The sequence below is a fragment of the Mobula birostris genome, chromosome 7 (genome assembly GCF_030028105.1).
Source record: "Mobula birostris isolate sMobBir1 chromosome 7, sMobBir1.hap1, whole genome shotgun sequence".
NCBI lineage: Eukaryota > Metazoa > Chordata > Chondrichthyes > Myliobatiformes > Myliobatidae > Mobula > Mobula birostris.
The window spans coordinates 55,479,314-55,494,044 of NC_092376.1; the positions used below are offsets into that span (position 1 = coordinate 55,479,314).

General features: G+C 41.5%; 1 protein-coding gene across 3 annotated transcripts in view; it reads right to left on the reverse strand.

Annotated features, from left to right (window-relative positions):
• Positions 1–14,731, reverse strand: part of LOC140200215 (cytoplasmic protein NCK2) — an 83,308-nt gene that overhangs the window by 3,143 nt on the left and 65,434 nt on the right. For 2 of the 3 annotated variants that reach the window (XR_011886576.1, XM_072263206.1), the window contains exons 3-4: positions 2,477–3,198; positions 144–309 (exon numbers count right to left, since the gene is read on the reverse strand). Coding sequence is in view for 2 of the 3 variants with exons in the window: in XM_072263206.1 (XP_072119307.1) it covers positions 144–309; positions 2,477–3,198 (888 nt within the window). In the remaining variant the exon portion in view is untranslated. The remainder of the gene's footprint in view (positions 1–143; positions 310–2,476; positions 3,199–14,731) is intronic. The other variant, XM_072263204.1, reaches the window with a different exon arrangement.

A 14,731-nucleotide genomic window follows, 5' to 3' on the forward strand; every position in this document is an offset into this window, starting at 1 on the left:
TGCGGAAGAAAGGCCTGACACATCTTGCCATGAAAACCCTATGGACAATTACACCATCCACAGGGTTGCCATGAGTCGAGGCCAACTCAACAGCACTCAACAACAACAAAACTAGACAATGATGAAAAATTGAAGCAACACACACAAAATTCTGGAGGAAATGGACATCCTGATGAAGGGCCTTGGCCCAAAACATTGACTGTACTCTTTTCCATCGATGCTGCCTGGCCTGCTGAGTTCCTCCAGCATTTTGCACGTGTTGCTTGGATTTCCAGCATCTGCAGATTTTCTCTTGTTAATGATGAAAAACTAATGGAATGTACAGATCAAAAAACAATTATTCATAAAAATTTAACACTACAGAAAACTAAAGTTTAAAAAATATAGCTAGTCCTTTGTACACCAAAATATTAGCAAATAAAATTCTGTCATAGAAAAGATATGGAATTAAATTAAAATTATCTTAATTTCCTGTTGAAATGATTCCAAAGAATCAGTGTTAACAAACTGAAAGATGGCATACAGATACAATGTTCTCGTCTTTAAACGAAGGGAAACCAGGAAAGCGTGTGGACAAACAGTCTAACAACTTTAAAAAGGAAGAATGTATATTTTAGGAGGCATTGACAAGGATATATAGCTAATGCTGACAGTAATCAGAACCATCTGGTATCTAACAAAATACATTTTCCTCTTCCTTACTTCTTCCTTCAATCTCACTAAAAATATTATTACACAGAAACTCAAACAGAAAATCCAAGCAGGCAGTATTTTTTTTTTGATGCCATACTGGATGAGTGGTTAAATTCTGTATTAATGGCAAACTGTAAAATCAGAAGCTACAATTTCTCACCAGATTAAGTCAACCTGTCATGGATATAAAGGATACAATTTCCATAGCAGAAAAGTGTGAGCATCTAATGTATAATAGCAGGTTTTAGGGTCTTAAAAATGAGTCAGAGGAGCAGCAACTATAATTAAGCTTTCTATTCCAGATGTTGGTGGGGCGGGGACTGCAAATGAAAAAATGCTCTTCAGCTTACTTCATACTTTCCTGTTTTATATGTACGAATGATTTAAAGGAATGCAGTAAAAGGCTAATGAATAGAAAGCAGTAAAGCTCTTAAATAGCTAGCATAGATTTATTGGGATGAATAATGATTCCATTAAATGGAATAATGGAAGGTTTCACAGGAGCAGTTAAATATTTATGTATTACTTAGCATTTACAATACACAGTTCAATACATAACTCCCCATTAATTCTTCTGCCACCTACCTTCACTATGGGCAATTTGCAGTAGCCAATTAACCTATCAATGTGTCTTTAGGACATGTGAGGAAACTGAAGCATATGATGGAAACCTAAGGTCACAGAAAGAACATACAAAGTCTACAGAGAGTACCTAAATTCAGGACAGAACCCAGTTCCCCAAAACTATAAGCAATATCACTAGCTGTTGTACCAACATTCCACATCTGTGATATGGGAAAGTGCAGGTTGAAACATGGAAGGCAGGCAGGAACATTAGAACCAAGAATAGGGAAAAATGGGAAACCATTTTGCTCAAAACTGCAAATTTAATAACACTATAGCATGTAGATTCATATATTCATATATACCAACAGTGCCACCTGTTGGCTTAAAAGCTGACTACTAAACATTCCCCCTTTAAAAATAAATTCAGAAGGTTTTATATCCAAATTTGCTGAAAACTACTGGCCAGAAACAAATGTGAAAATAACTATATGGTAGTTTATGTATAATCCTGAAGCCCACATAACAAAAATGATTTGCAGTTGATCTAGAGAAATTTAGGATTATTGCCTTGTACCAGGGAAGAAACTAATTTTAAACTTGGAAGAGAAGATAACCTAACATAACAAAATAACCTATGCCAATATATCTGAAGCCAGTTTCACCTTCATGTTTGTTCATTGTACAAATAGGAGCTAGTGATAACTGATATTAGTCCAGATTTTCCTGTTTCTGTGAAATTCTGGCCTGTTATACTAAAAATAAAACTATCTATTTTATTAGCTATTGAAATTTCCATTGCTTTGAGCTTAAAAAACTTTAATCAACAGTAAGTCATGGCATGCAAGTCAAAACAAAAAGCATACACAATGACTGAAGCATGTTCAAGCAAATGCTAAAGAAAAACTTATCCTAGATGTATTAATATTTCAGGCATCACAATTATATTTTTCATTTCTGCTGAGTGAAAGAAGCCGATGTGTTTGCAAAACTGGCAAATAGTGCAACGTGTGCAGGGCACTTTAAAAAATACACTTGGCATGAAATTGTTTTCTGAGTAAACAAAAAAAATAACTAGCATTCTGATAACAGATTAAACCATTGATCTTGCCAGAAACTACTCTCAACAGTTGTATGTTAATTCATTCTCATACAATCTCAAAAACTGTCAAGCTATACAAAAACATCAATTTGCTGACTAGGGCAGCATGATACTCACCGATGACTCACTATCTCTAACAAGAAAGTCGCCATCAATTCCCTTCTCATTTAGAACCATTTCAGCCTGATGCCGTGTGACATTACCATAGTACCATTCCTTTCCAGCGAACTTTCCTGTTGAAGATGGGCCAGTATAGCTAATCTGAGAAGCATGTGAGCTGCCCATAGGAGGTCCATCATTTAAGATAACTACATAGTTTTTGGGAACAAGACCAATTTGTCCTTTAGAATTTTGACACTTCCACCATTCTGGATCGTTCTCTGGTTTCTCAATGACATCCATAATCTCACCCTTTTCAAAATTTAGTTCTTCCTCTGTGACAGAGCTGAATGGGTAAAGAGTCTGTACCACATGAAGTACTTTTGTGGTTTGCCCATTACTCACTGCTGCTCCCAGTCTAGATGAGAAAAAACTGGGTGAATCAGCAGTGGCCTCGTCAACTTCTTCTACAACATAATTAGATGGAAACCAACCAACTTGTCCATTGTAGCCACCTCTCCACCAACCATCGCTACATTTTTCCATAACAGTAACACGTGATCCCTTCACAAGCGATAACTCATCATCTCTCTCCGGCACATAAGCAAATTTGACATACGCTGGTATATTCAAATCATATATACGGTCCGAACTTCCACCATTTGTTGAAAACTCTGCATCTGTGCTTGGTGTAGGGGAAGCATCTCTTGCACTCGTCTTCCTTCTTGCTTTACCCAAACCTGTGTGGAAAATACAAAAGATTTAAAAAAACTGTAATGTATAAAATGCAATAAACATTATTAAAAGAGCAATGAAAGACCAGGATTTTACTTTTTTTTAATATTCAATCTTTGTTTAGCAGAAAGCATTTAAAGGCAAATGTCTACTTGCTTAGCAACCACTACACTTTCAAATATAGAAGCACTGAAATGCATGCTTCATTGCAAAATGTCATATCAGTAAGTAATATTATTTAAATTTTTTCCAGATTAAATTGTCATATTCTTCAGATATGATTTTAGCTTCTCACGACCCAATAGCAATTCAAAGTACACTCCAAAACTTCGTTTCAAGAATTGAATATTAATATTTTGGTCAGTTATTTTCTTAATAATTCTACAAAGTAATTTTTCAGGCATTTCCTGCAAAAGCCTTATTTTCCTGCAAAATATTGGCTTTCTTGGCCTTTAAGCAGAAGCCCGTGTTCAGTTGCTTTACCAGTAGAATTTGCTCTCTCCTTTTTCATACCTCCAGTCCACTCAATTTGTCCATCATTCAACTTAAATTGAAGAGGTAAGTTATATTAATATTGCAAGGATCTAAGGTACTCCAGATTGACAAAGCTACCATCAAGCACATTTATATTCTACAGTACATAAAAAAGGCTTCATTTTCCTTGCATTTCTGGCATTAACACCTTTAATAAAATCATGAAAACAAAGATATAAAGATTTTAAGACAACCAGAAATATGAAAAGCTACCAACACTACTATAGAAGATGATTTGAGTATGTGTGTTACATAAAAATGCCATCTTACCAAACTTCCTCAATGTTGTGCTGTTAGCAGCCAGACTGCATTAGTGGTTTTGCATTTTATTCCATTGAAAACTAGTCTTCATATGATTTTGCACTTTTTCATTGTCTTCTAACTAGATTGTTGGCACTAACTTATGGTTGCATTGAACAGCATAAAAACATGAATAATGTTGCTTCAAATATAATTATTGGAAATCATGCTAAAATAGTCTAAAGAACATGGTAACAATTATCTAAAGAGAAGTGCAAGATACAAATCAAAAATCGCTATTAAAACCATAGAAAAAAGCACAGAATACAACAATAAGGGGCAATTTTACTTATAAGTCCTTTAATGCATTAATCAGAATTTTATAGTATTATTTGTTCCATGTAAAGCAATCCAGTCGTTTCAACAATCACTCTTTTCACATAAGCCTGTAAAATAAGCATCAAATCAAAGCTACTGGAGTAGACAATACTGTTCCTTTGCTTAAGGAAAGAAAGGTAATCCAGGAAATGAGAGGCCTGTCTGCCTCATATCAATGGCAGGGCAGCTACTGGAGAGCATAATTAGATAGAGGATTTACTCATATTTGGAAAAACAAGAACTCATTTAGAACAGCCAGCACAGCTTTGTGCAGAGCAGGCCACATCTTACAAATCTGAGTGGGATTTTTTAAGGTAATCAAGGTGATTGAGGAGGGTAGCAGTGAATGTTGTCCACATAGAATTTCGTAAACTATATTAAAATGGACTTGGATAAAAATATAGACGGGTTGACTTGTAAATTTGCAGATGATACAAAGTTGGTGGAATTCTGAACAGTGAAGGTGGTCAAAGGATTCAGCAGGACATAGATCAGTTATAGATTTGGCAGAGAAATGGCCAATGGAGTTTAATCAGGACAATTGAAAGGTGTTATTACTTTGGAGATGCTTAATGGCACTGATATACAGAAGATCTCAGGGTCCAAATGCATACCTCCCAGAAAACAGCAATGCAAGTAGATTGGTAAAGGTGGCATACATCATGTTTGCCTTCATCATTAGGGACCTAGACTACAGAGTCTCGAGACGATGCAGTTGTATAAAACCTTGATTTAGCTACACAGGAAGCATTACATTCAATTCTGGTCACCAGTTACAGGGGTGACATGAAGGCTTTGGAGGGAATTATGAAGAGGTTTACCAGAATGCTGCCAGGATTAGAGGATATTAGTTATAATGAGAGGATAGACAAACTTGGATTGTTTTCTCTGGAGCACTGGAGGCCAAGGGGAAGGCTCAAAGATGATTGTAACAAACAGCCAGCAGCTTCCCCGTCAACCAAGAGTAAAAATGTCAAATGCTACAGGGCACAGCTTTAAGGTGAGAGGGAGGAAGTTTAAAGGGGATGGGTGGGGCAAAAAGATAGAGGTCAGTGCCTGGAACATGCTGTCAGGGCTGGTATGCATGTGCAGGGAATAAAGGGATATGGATCATGTGTAGATCGAAGGTATTTGTTTAATTTGACAACATTCTTGGCACAGATACTGTAGGCTTAAGGGGCTGTTCCTTTGCTCTTCTGTTCTAATATGTAAAAAATATTTCATTATTATCTCTTTTTCCCCTATAATGAAACTATATCCATGAAAAGTTTGTTTTTCCAAATTTAAGCCTCATGATCTTGTATAATCCACAACATTTTTTTGGTCCAAAGAGAAAGCCAGCTGCTGCTGAGATCCCTCAACACAAGGAATATCCCAGGGATTATTTCCTGCATGCTGTCAAGAACAGTAACATTCTTCCTAGTATTATGACCAAAATTGGACATTATTCTCCTGTTGATACTAACTAATGTTTCATACAAATTAGCAAGACCTCCTGCTATTGCATTTATAAAACCCATGATCCCAAGTACATTAAAAGCTGTCTTACAATATTTGCTATTTTAAAAGATTCATAAACATATATATTCAAGTCTCAGCTTCCATACATTCTTAAAAACTGTACCATTTAGTCTATATCACTTTTCCTTGTTCTTTCTGTTAAAATGTATAACTTGGCATTTCTCTGTACTAAATTTTATCTGCCTCTTGTTTGTTCATTAGGTCTGTATTACTCTCCACCAAAATTTATTTACTTCAAAGTTCAAAGTAAATTCATTATCGAAGTATGGATATGTTTTCTTGCAGACACTTATAGGGAAAAAATACAATAGAATACAAATGAAACGTACATAAAGACTGACAAACCCCAATGTGCAAAATGCAACAAACTTTGCAAACGACAAAATGCTGAGAACATTAATACAAATAGTCCTTGAAAGTGAGTCGGTGGATCATGGAATCAATTCAGAGTAGCAGTGAATGAAGTTAAACCCATGGGTTCAGGAGACTGATGGTGGGTAAGGTAATAACTATCCCTGAACCTGGTGGTGTTTGACCCAAGACTTCTGCATCTCCTGCTTGATGATAGTGTGAGAAGTGGGCATAGCCTGGAAGGTGGGGATCTTTGATGATGGATGCTAATACTTCTGCAAAAACACATTAAAGGTCAGTCTCGCATTTCTCACCTTTGCTCAAACATCATAAGCAATATTACGGTAATTGTCCCCAAATACAGAAGAGTACACTTCTTGAACATCTTCAAACTTACCTACAAACTTGCTCATTCAGTGGTGGCTCAGAATTTTTCCAGCAATATAACCTCTTCTTGCTTCTTAGCACGTTTATGAAAGTTTGAGGATACATGTTGGTACCAACGACATAGGCAGGAAGAGGGATGAGGTCCTGAAGTGTGAGTTTCGGGAACTAGGCAGAAGGCCGAAGAACAGGACCTCAAGGGTGGCGTTCTCAGGATTGCTGCCAGTGCTACGTGACAGTGATGGTGAGAATTGGAGGAGATGGAAGTTGAATGCGTGGCTGAGGAGCTGATGCAGGGGGCAGGGTTTTAGATTTTTGGATCATTGGGATCTCTTCTGGGGAAGCTGGGACCTGCACAGATTGGATGGGTTGCACCTGAACTCGAGGGGGAGCAATATCCTTGCAGGTAGGTTTGCTAGCATGGTTCGAGAGGGTTTAAACTATTTTGCAATGGGGATGGGACCCGGAGCGATAGAGCAATGAAAGAAGTTCATGGAGTAAAGCCAGATCTAACATATAGAGAGGCTTTGAGGAAAGAGAAGCAGAATAAAGGGTGTAAAGGTAGTAAGGTAGAAGGGCTAAAGTGCATGTACTTCAATGCAAGAACCATCAGGAACAAAGGTGATGAACTGGGAGCTTGGATACATACATGGAATTATGATGTAGTGGTGATTACAGAGACTTGGCTGGCATCAGGGCAGGAATGGATTCTCAATATTCCTGGATTTCAGTGCTTTAAAGGGGACAGAGAGGAGGGAAAGAGGGGAGGAGGGGTAGCATTACTGGTCAGGAATACTATTACAGCTACAGAAAGGGTGGGTAATGTAGCAGGATCCTCTTTTGAGTCAGTATGGGTGGAAGTCAGGAACAGAAAGGGAGCAGTTACTCTATCGGGGGTCCTCTATAGGCCCCCTGGTAGCAGCAGAGATACAGAGGAGCAGATTGGGAGGCAGATTTTGGAAAGGTGCAAAAATAACAGGATTGTTATCATGGGTGACTTTAACTTCCCTAATATTGATTGGCACCTGATTAGTTCCAAGGGTTTAGATGGGGCAGAGTTTGTTAAGTGTGTTCAGGACAATTTCCTGTCACAATATGTGGACAGGCCAACTAGGGGAAATGCCATACTAGATCTAGTACTAGGTAATGAACTGGGTCAGGTCACAGATCTCTCAGTGGGTGAGCATCTGGGGGACAGTGACCACCACTCCCTGGCCTTTAGCATTGTCATGGAAAAGGATAGAATCAGAGAGGACAGGAAAATTTTTAATTGGGGAAGGGCAAATTATGAGGCTATAAGGCTAGAACTTGCGGGTGTGAATTGGGATGATGTTTTTGCAGGGAAATGTACTATGGACATGTGGTCGATGTTTAGAGATCTCTTGCAGGATGTTAGGGATAAATTTGTCCCGGTGAGGAAGATAAAGAATGGTAGGGTGAAGGAACCATGGGTGACAAGTGAGGTGGAAAATCTAGTCAGGTGGAAGAAGGCAGCATACATGAGGTTTAGGAAGCAAGGATCAGATGGGTCTATTGAGGAATATAGGGAAGCAAGAAAGGAGCTTAAGAAGAGGCTGAGAAGAGCAAGAAGGGGGCATGAGAAGGCCTTGGTGAGTAGGGTAAAGGAAAACCCCAAGGCATTCTTCAATTATGTGAAGAAAAAAGGATGACAGGAGTGAAGGCAGGACCGATTAGAGATAAAGGTGGGAAGATGTGCCTGGAGGCTATGGAAGTGAGCGAGGTCCTCAATGAATACTTCTCTTTGGTATTCACCAATGAGAGGGAACTTGATGATGGTGAGGACAATATGAGTGAGGTTGGAGTTTTGGAGCATGTTGATATTAAGGGAGAGGTGGTGTTGGAGTTGTTAAAATACATTAGGATGGATAAGTCCCTGGGGCCTGACGGAATATTCCCCACGCTGCTCCACCAGGTGAGGGAAGAGATTGCTGAGCTTCTGGCTAGGATCTTCATGTCCTCGTTGTCCATGGGAATGGTACCGGAGGATTGGAGGGAGGCGAATGTTGTCCCCTTGTTCAAAAAAGGTAGTAGGGATAGTCTGGGTAATTATAGACCAGTGAGCCTTACGCCTGTGGTGGGAAAGCTGTTGGAAGATATTCTTAGAGATAGGATCTATGGGCATTTAGAGAATCATGGACTGATCAGGGACAGTCAGCATGGCTTTGTGAAGGGCAGATCATGTCTAACAAGCCTGATAGAGTTCTTTGAGGAGGTGACCAAGCATATAGATGAGGGTAGTGCAGTGGATGTGATCTATATGGATTTTAGTAAGGCATTTGACAAGGTTCCACACAGTAGGCTTATTCAGAAAGTCAGAAGGCATGGGATCCCGGGAAGTTTGGCCAGGTGGATTCAGAATTGGCTTGCCTGCAGAAGGCAGAGGGAGTACTTTCAGATTGGAGGATTGTGACTAGTGGTGTCCCACAAGGATCTGTTCTGGGACCTCTACTTTTCATGATTTTTATTAACGACCTGGATGTTGGGGTAGAAGGATGGATTGGCAAGTTTGCAGACGACAAAAAGGTTGGTGGTGTTGTAGATAGTGTAGAAGATTGTCGAAAATTGTAGAGAGACATTGATAGGATGCAGAAGTAGGCTGAGAAGTGGCAGATGGAGTTCAACCCGGAGAAGTGTGAGGTGGTACACTTTGGAAGGACAAACTCCAAGGCAGAGTACAAAGTAAATGGTGGGATACTTGGTAGTGTGGAGGAGCAGAGGGATCTGGGAGTACATGTCCACAGATCCCTGAAAGTTGCCTCACAGGTAGATAGGGTAGTTAAGAAAGCTTATGGGGTGTTAGCTTTCATAAGTCAAGGGATAGAGTTTAAGAGCCGTGATGTAATGATGCAGCTCTATAAAACTCTGGTTAGGCCACACTTGGAGTACTGTGTCCAGTTCTGGTCACTTCACTATAGGAAGGATGTGGAAGCATTGGAAAGGGTACAGGGGAGATTTACCAGGATGCTGCATGGTTTAGAGAGTATGCATTATGATCAGAAATTAAGGGAGCTAGGGCTTTACTCTTTGGAGAGAAGGAGGATGAGAGGAGACATGTTAGAGGTGTACAAGATAATAAGAGGAATAGATAGAGTGGACAGCCAGCACCTCTTCCCCAGGGCACCACGGCTCAATACAAGAGGACATGGCTTTAAGGTAAGGGGTGGGAAGTTCAAGGGGGATATTAGAGGAAGGTTTTTTACTCAGAGAGTGGTCGGTGTGTGGAATGCCCTGCCTGAGTCAGTGGTGGAGGCAGATACACTAGTGAAGTTTAAGAGACTACTAGACAGGTATATGGAGGAATCTAAGGTGGGAGCTTATATGGGGGGCAGGGTTTGAGGGTCGGCACAACATGTGGGTCGAAGGGCCTGTACTGTGCTGTACTATTCATCTCCAACCTTGATCAGGTTTGCCGTTCCACTATCTTATTTTGCTGTATCTTTTCTGAGCACCACGCATCTAGAAATATTGAATAGCTGCTATTAATTTTTGATACCATGTTTCAGTTACTACCAGAATATATTCCCAGAAAACTATTTATGCCTGCCCTTCACCCTTATTTGCTACGATCTATGTGTTTCCACACTTGAATTCTAAACCAGACTCTCACACACACCCAATACTGAACTACTTTCTAATCCAGTGTTAAGACTCACACCTTTGGTGTATGTTATTTCACTTTCATTGCTCTAGGGTGGTAATGAACCTGCTCTATATTATTCATCTGTTACCAACTGCAACCTGTGCAAGTATTCCACCCTTTTGACGACAAATTGTCCTATATGTTACCATTGCACAGATTTCAGGGCTGATAATTTACTCCCGGTGCTCCTACATTAATTTCAAGAATTCTCTGCTCCTACACTTTCCTTGTTGGAGTGAGTTAGATTTATTTAATTCTTCCAGGAAGTAATAAATGAACATGCAATTATTTCTTTGGTAGTTTGAACGGGGCACGACGGAGCAAGCGCTTGGAGGTCAGCCAGTGAGAACAGCGGGAAGAGTTTAAAAGGAAGACAGATTTACAGAGCGGGAGACAGAGTAGGAAGGCTTTGGCTCAATGGGGCTTAGGCGATAAGGTGTCGAGGCCAGGTAGGTTATCTGTTTAAAATAAAGACAGAGGGTGTGTATGAGAGGTCGGTTTTCTGTGCTCGGTGTCAGGTGTGGGAAGTCCTAGAGACTCCTGGCCTCCCAGACCACTTCTGCACCAGATGCGTCGAGCTGTAGCTCCTTAGAGATGGCATTAGGGAACTGGAGCTGCAGCTCGATGACCTTCATCTAGTCAGGGAGAGTGAAGAGGTGATAGAGACGAGATATAGGCAGGTAGTCACCCCGGGACCACAGGAGACAGAGAAGTGGGTAACAGTCAGCAGAAGGAAGGGCAAGAAGTAGAGAGTACTAGAGAGTACTCAACAGTACTCAAGCACGAATACTTATTGTCCCCTTTAACAATAAGTATTCCTGCTTGAGTACTGTTGGGGGGGGGATGGCCTACCTGGGGTAAGCAACAGTGGTCGTGCCTCTGGCACAGAGTCTGGCCCTGTGGCTCAGATGGGTAGGGAAAGGAAGAGGATGGCAGCAGTGTTAGGGGACTCTATAGTTAGGGGGTCAGATAGGTGACTCTATGGACGCAGGAAAGAAACGTGGATGGTAGTTTGCCTCCCAGGTGCCAGGGTCTGGGATGTTTCTGATTGTATCCACGATATCTTGAAGTGGGAAGGAGAACAACCAGAGGTCGTGGTACATATCGGTACCAACGACATAGGTAGGAAAAGGCAGGTGGTCCTGAAAAAAGACTACAGGTTGTTAAGAAAGAAGTTGAGAAGCAGAACCTCAAAGGTAGTAATCTCAGGATTACTGCCTGTGCCACGTGACAGTGAGTATAGGAATAGAATGAGGTGGAGGATAAATGCGTGGCTGAGGGATTAGTGTGGGGGCAGGGATTCAGATTTCTGGATCATTGGGACCTCTTCTGGGGCAGGTGTGACCTGTACAAAAAGGATGGGTTGCACTTGAATCCGAGGGGGACCAATATCTTGGTGGGAAGGTTTGCTAAGGCTATTGGGGAGAGTTTAAACTAGAATCACTGGGGGGTGGGAACCAAACTGAAGTGATGGAGGAAAGGGAGGTTGGCTCACAGAGAGAGGAAGTTTGGAGACAGTGCAAAAGGGAGGATAGGCAGGTGATAGAGAAGGGGTGCGCTCAGTCTGATAGTTTGAGATGTGTCTATTTTAATGTGAGGAGTATCATGAACAAAGTGGATGAGCTTAGAGCGTGGATCAGTACTTGGAGCTATGATGTTGTGGCCATTACAGAGATTTGAACGGTGTAGGGGCAGGAATGGCTACTTCAGGTGCCAGGCTTTAGATGTTTCAAAAAGGATAGGGAGGGAGGCAAAAGAGATGGGGGCATGGCACTGTTGATCAGAGATAGTGTCACGGCTGCAGAAAAGGTGGATGTCATGGAGGGGTTGTCTACGGAGTCTCCGTGTGTGGAAGTTAGGAACAGGAATGGGTCAATAACTCTACTGGGTGTTTTTTTTCATAGACCACCCAAGAGTAACAGGGACATCGAGGAGCAGATAAGGAGACAGATTCTGAAAATGAGTAATAACAACAGGGTTGTTGTGGTGGGAGATTTTAATTTCCCAAATACTGATTGGCATAAGGAAAACCAACTTCCCCCGGGATCAATAAAGTATGACTATGATTATCTCCCTAGAGTGAGGGGTTTAGATGGCTGCAGTTTGTTAGGAGTGTTCAGGAAGGTTTCTTACACAATATGTACATAAGCCTACAAGAGGAGAGGCTGTACTTGATTTGGTATTGGGAAATTGTGTCAGGTCTCTCAGTGGGAGAGCATTTTTGGAGATAAATTGTGATCACCATCTCCTTTACCATAGTATTGGAGAGGGATAGGAACAGACAAGTTTGGGAAATGTTTAATCGGAGTAAGGGGAACTATGAGTCTATCAGGCAGGAACTTAGAAGCATAAATTGGAAACAGATGTCCTCAGGGAAACGTACCGAAGAAATGTGGCAAATGTTCAGGGGATATTTGCATGGGGTTCGGAGTGAGCTGGTGATCTCTTTGGAAATTCACCCGGCAGAATGCAATGGTAAACCACTGCTGTAACTTGCCTCGTACGCGGTTCCCCACTACATCAGAGAGGCATGGAGGGAAATTGTCTACTAACCGGAGAAACTCCAGATGCGACGTACCTTTCCGAGTAGGTACGTTCCAATGAGACATGGAAAGGATGGTAGGGTGCAAGATCCGTGGTGCACAAAGGCTGTTGTAAATCTAGTCAAGAAAAGAAGGGCTTACAAAAGGTTCAAAAAAACTAGGTAATGATATGAATCTGGAAGATTATAAGGCTAGCAGGAAAGAGCTTAAGAATGCAATTAGGAGAGCCGGAAGGGGCCATGAGAAGGCCTTGGCGGACAGGATTAAGGAAAACCCCAAGGCATTCTACAAGTATGTGAGGAGAAAGAGGATAAGACATGAGAGAATAGGACCAATCAAGTGTGACAATGGAAAAGTGTGTACGGAACCGGAGGAAATAGTGGAGGTACTTAATGGATACTTTGCTTCAGTATTCACTGCAGAAAAGGATCTTGGCAATTGTAGGGATGACTTGCAATGGACTGAAAAGCTTGAGAATCTAGATATTAAGAGGATGTGTTGGAGCTTTTGGAAAGCATCAAGTTGGATAAGTCACCGGGACTGGACGGGATGTACCCCAGGCTACTGTGGGAAGCGAGGGAGGAGATTGCTGAGCCTCTGGCAACGATCTTTGCATCAATGAGGATGGGACAGGTTCCGAAGGATTGGAGGGTTGTGGATGTTGTTCCCTTATTCAAGAAAGAGAGTAGGGATAGCTCAGGAAATTATAGGCCAGTGAGTCTTACTTTAGTGGTTGGTAAGTTGATGAAGAAGATCCTGAGAGGCAGGATTTAGGAACATTTGGAGAGGCATAATATGATTAGGAATAGTCAGCATGGCTTTGTCAAAGACAGGTCGTGCCTTACGAGCCTGAATGAATTTTTTGAGGATGTGACTAGCACATTGATGAAGGTAGATCAGTAGATGGTAGTGTATATGGACTTCAGCAAAGCATTTGATAAGGTACCCCATACAAGGCTTATTGAGAAAGTAAGGCAGCTTGGGATCCAAGGGGACATTGCTTTGTGGATCCAGAACTGGCTTGTCCACAGAAGGCAAAGAGTGGTTGTAGGTGGGTCATCTTCTGCATGGAGGTTGGTGACCAGCAGTGTGCCTCAGGGATCTGTTCCGGGACCCCTACTCTTTGTGATTTTTATAAATTACCTGGATGAGGAAGTGGAGGGATGGGTTAGTAAATTTGCCGATGACACAAAGGTTGGGGATGTTGTGGATAGTGTGGAGGGCTGTCAGAGGTTACAGCAGGTCAGAGGCTACAGCAAAACTGGGCTGAGAAGTGGCGACGAAGTTCAACTCAGATAAGTGTGAGGTGGTTCATTTTGGTAGGTCAAATATGATGACAGAATATAGTATTAATGTTAAGACTCTTGGCAGTGTGGAGGATCAGAGGGATCCTGGGGTCCGAGTCCATAGGACACTCAAAGCTGCTACGTAGGTTGACTCTATGGTTAAGGCGGCATACAGTGCATTGGCCTTCATCAATTGTGGGATTGAGTTTAAGAGCAGAGAGATAATGTTGCAGCTATCTAGGACCCTGGTCAGACCCCACTTGGGAGTACTGTGCTCAATTCTGGTCACCTCACTATAGGAAGGACGTGGAAACCATAGAAAGGGTGCAGAGGAGATTTACAAGGATGTTGCCTGGATTGGGGAGCATGCCTTATGAGAATAGGTTGAGTGAACTCGGTCTTTTTTCCTTGGAGTGACGGAGGATGAGTGGTAACTTGATAGAGGTATACAAGATAATGAGAGGCATTGATCGTGTGGATAGTCAGAGGCTTTTCCCAGGGCTAAAATGGCTAGCACGAGAGGGCATAGTTTTAAGGTGCTTGGAAGCAGGTATAGAGGAGATGTCAGGGGTAAGTTGTGTGCTCCGCGCTTTCCCAATTCCGGTAAGTGATACTACATTGTACATACATTATTTCTACT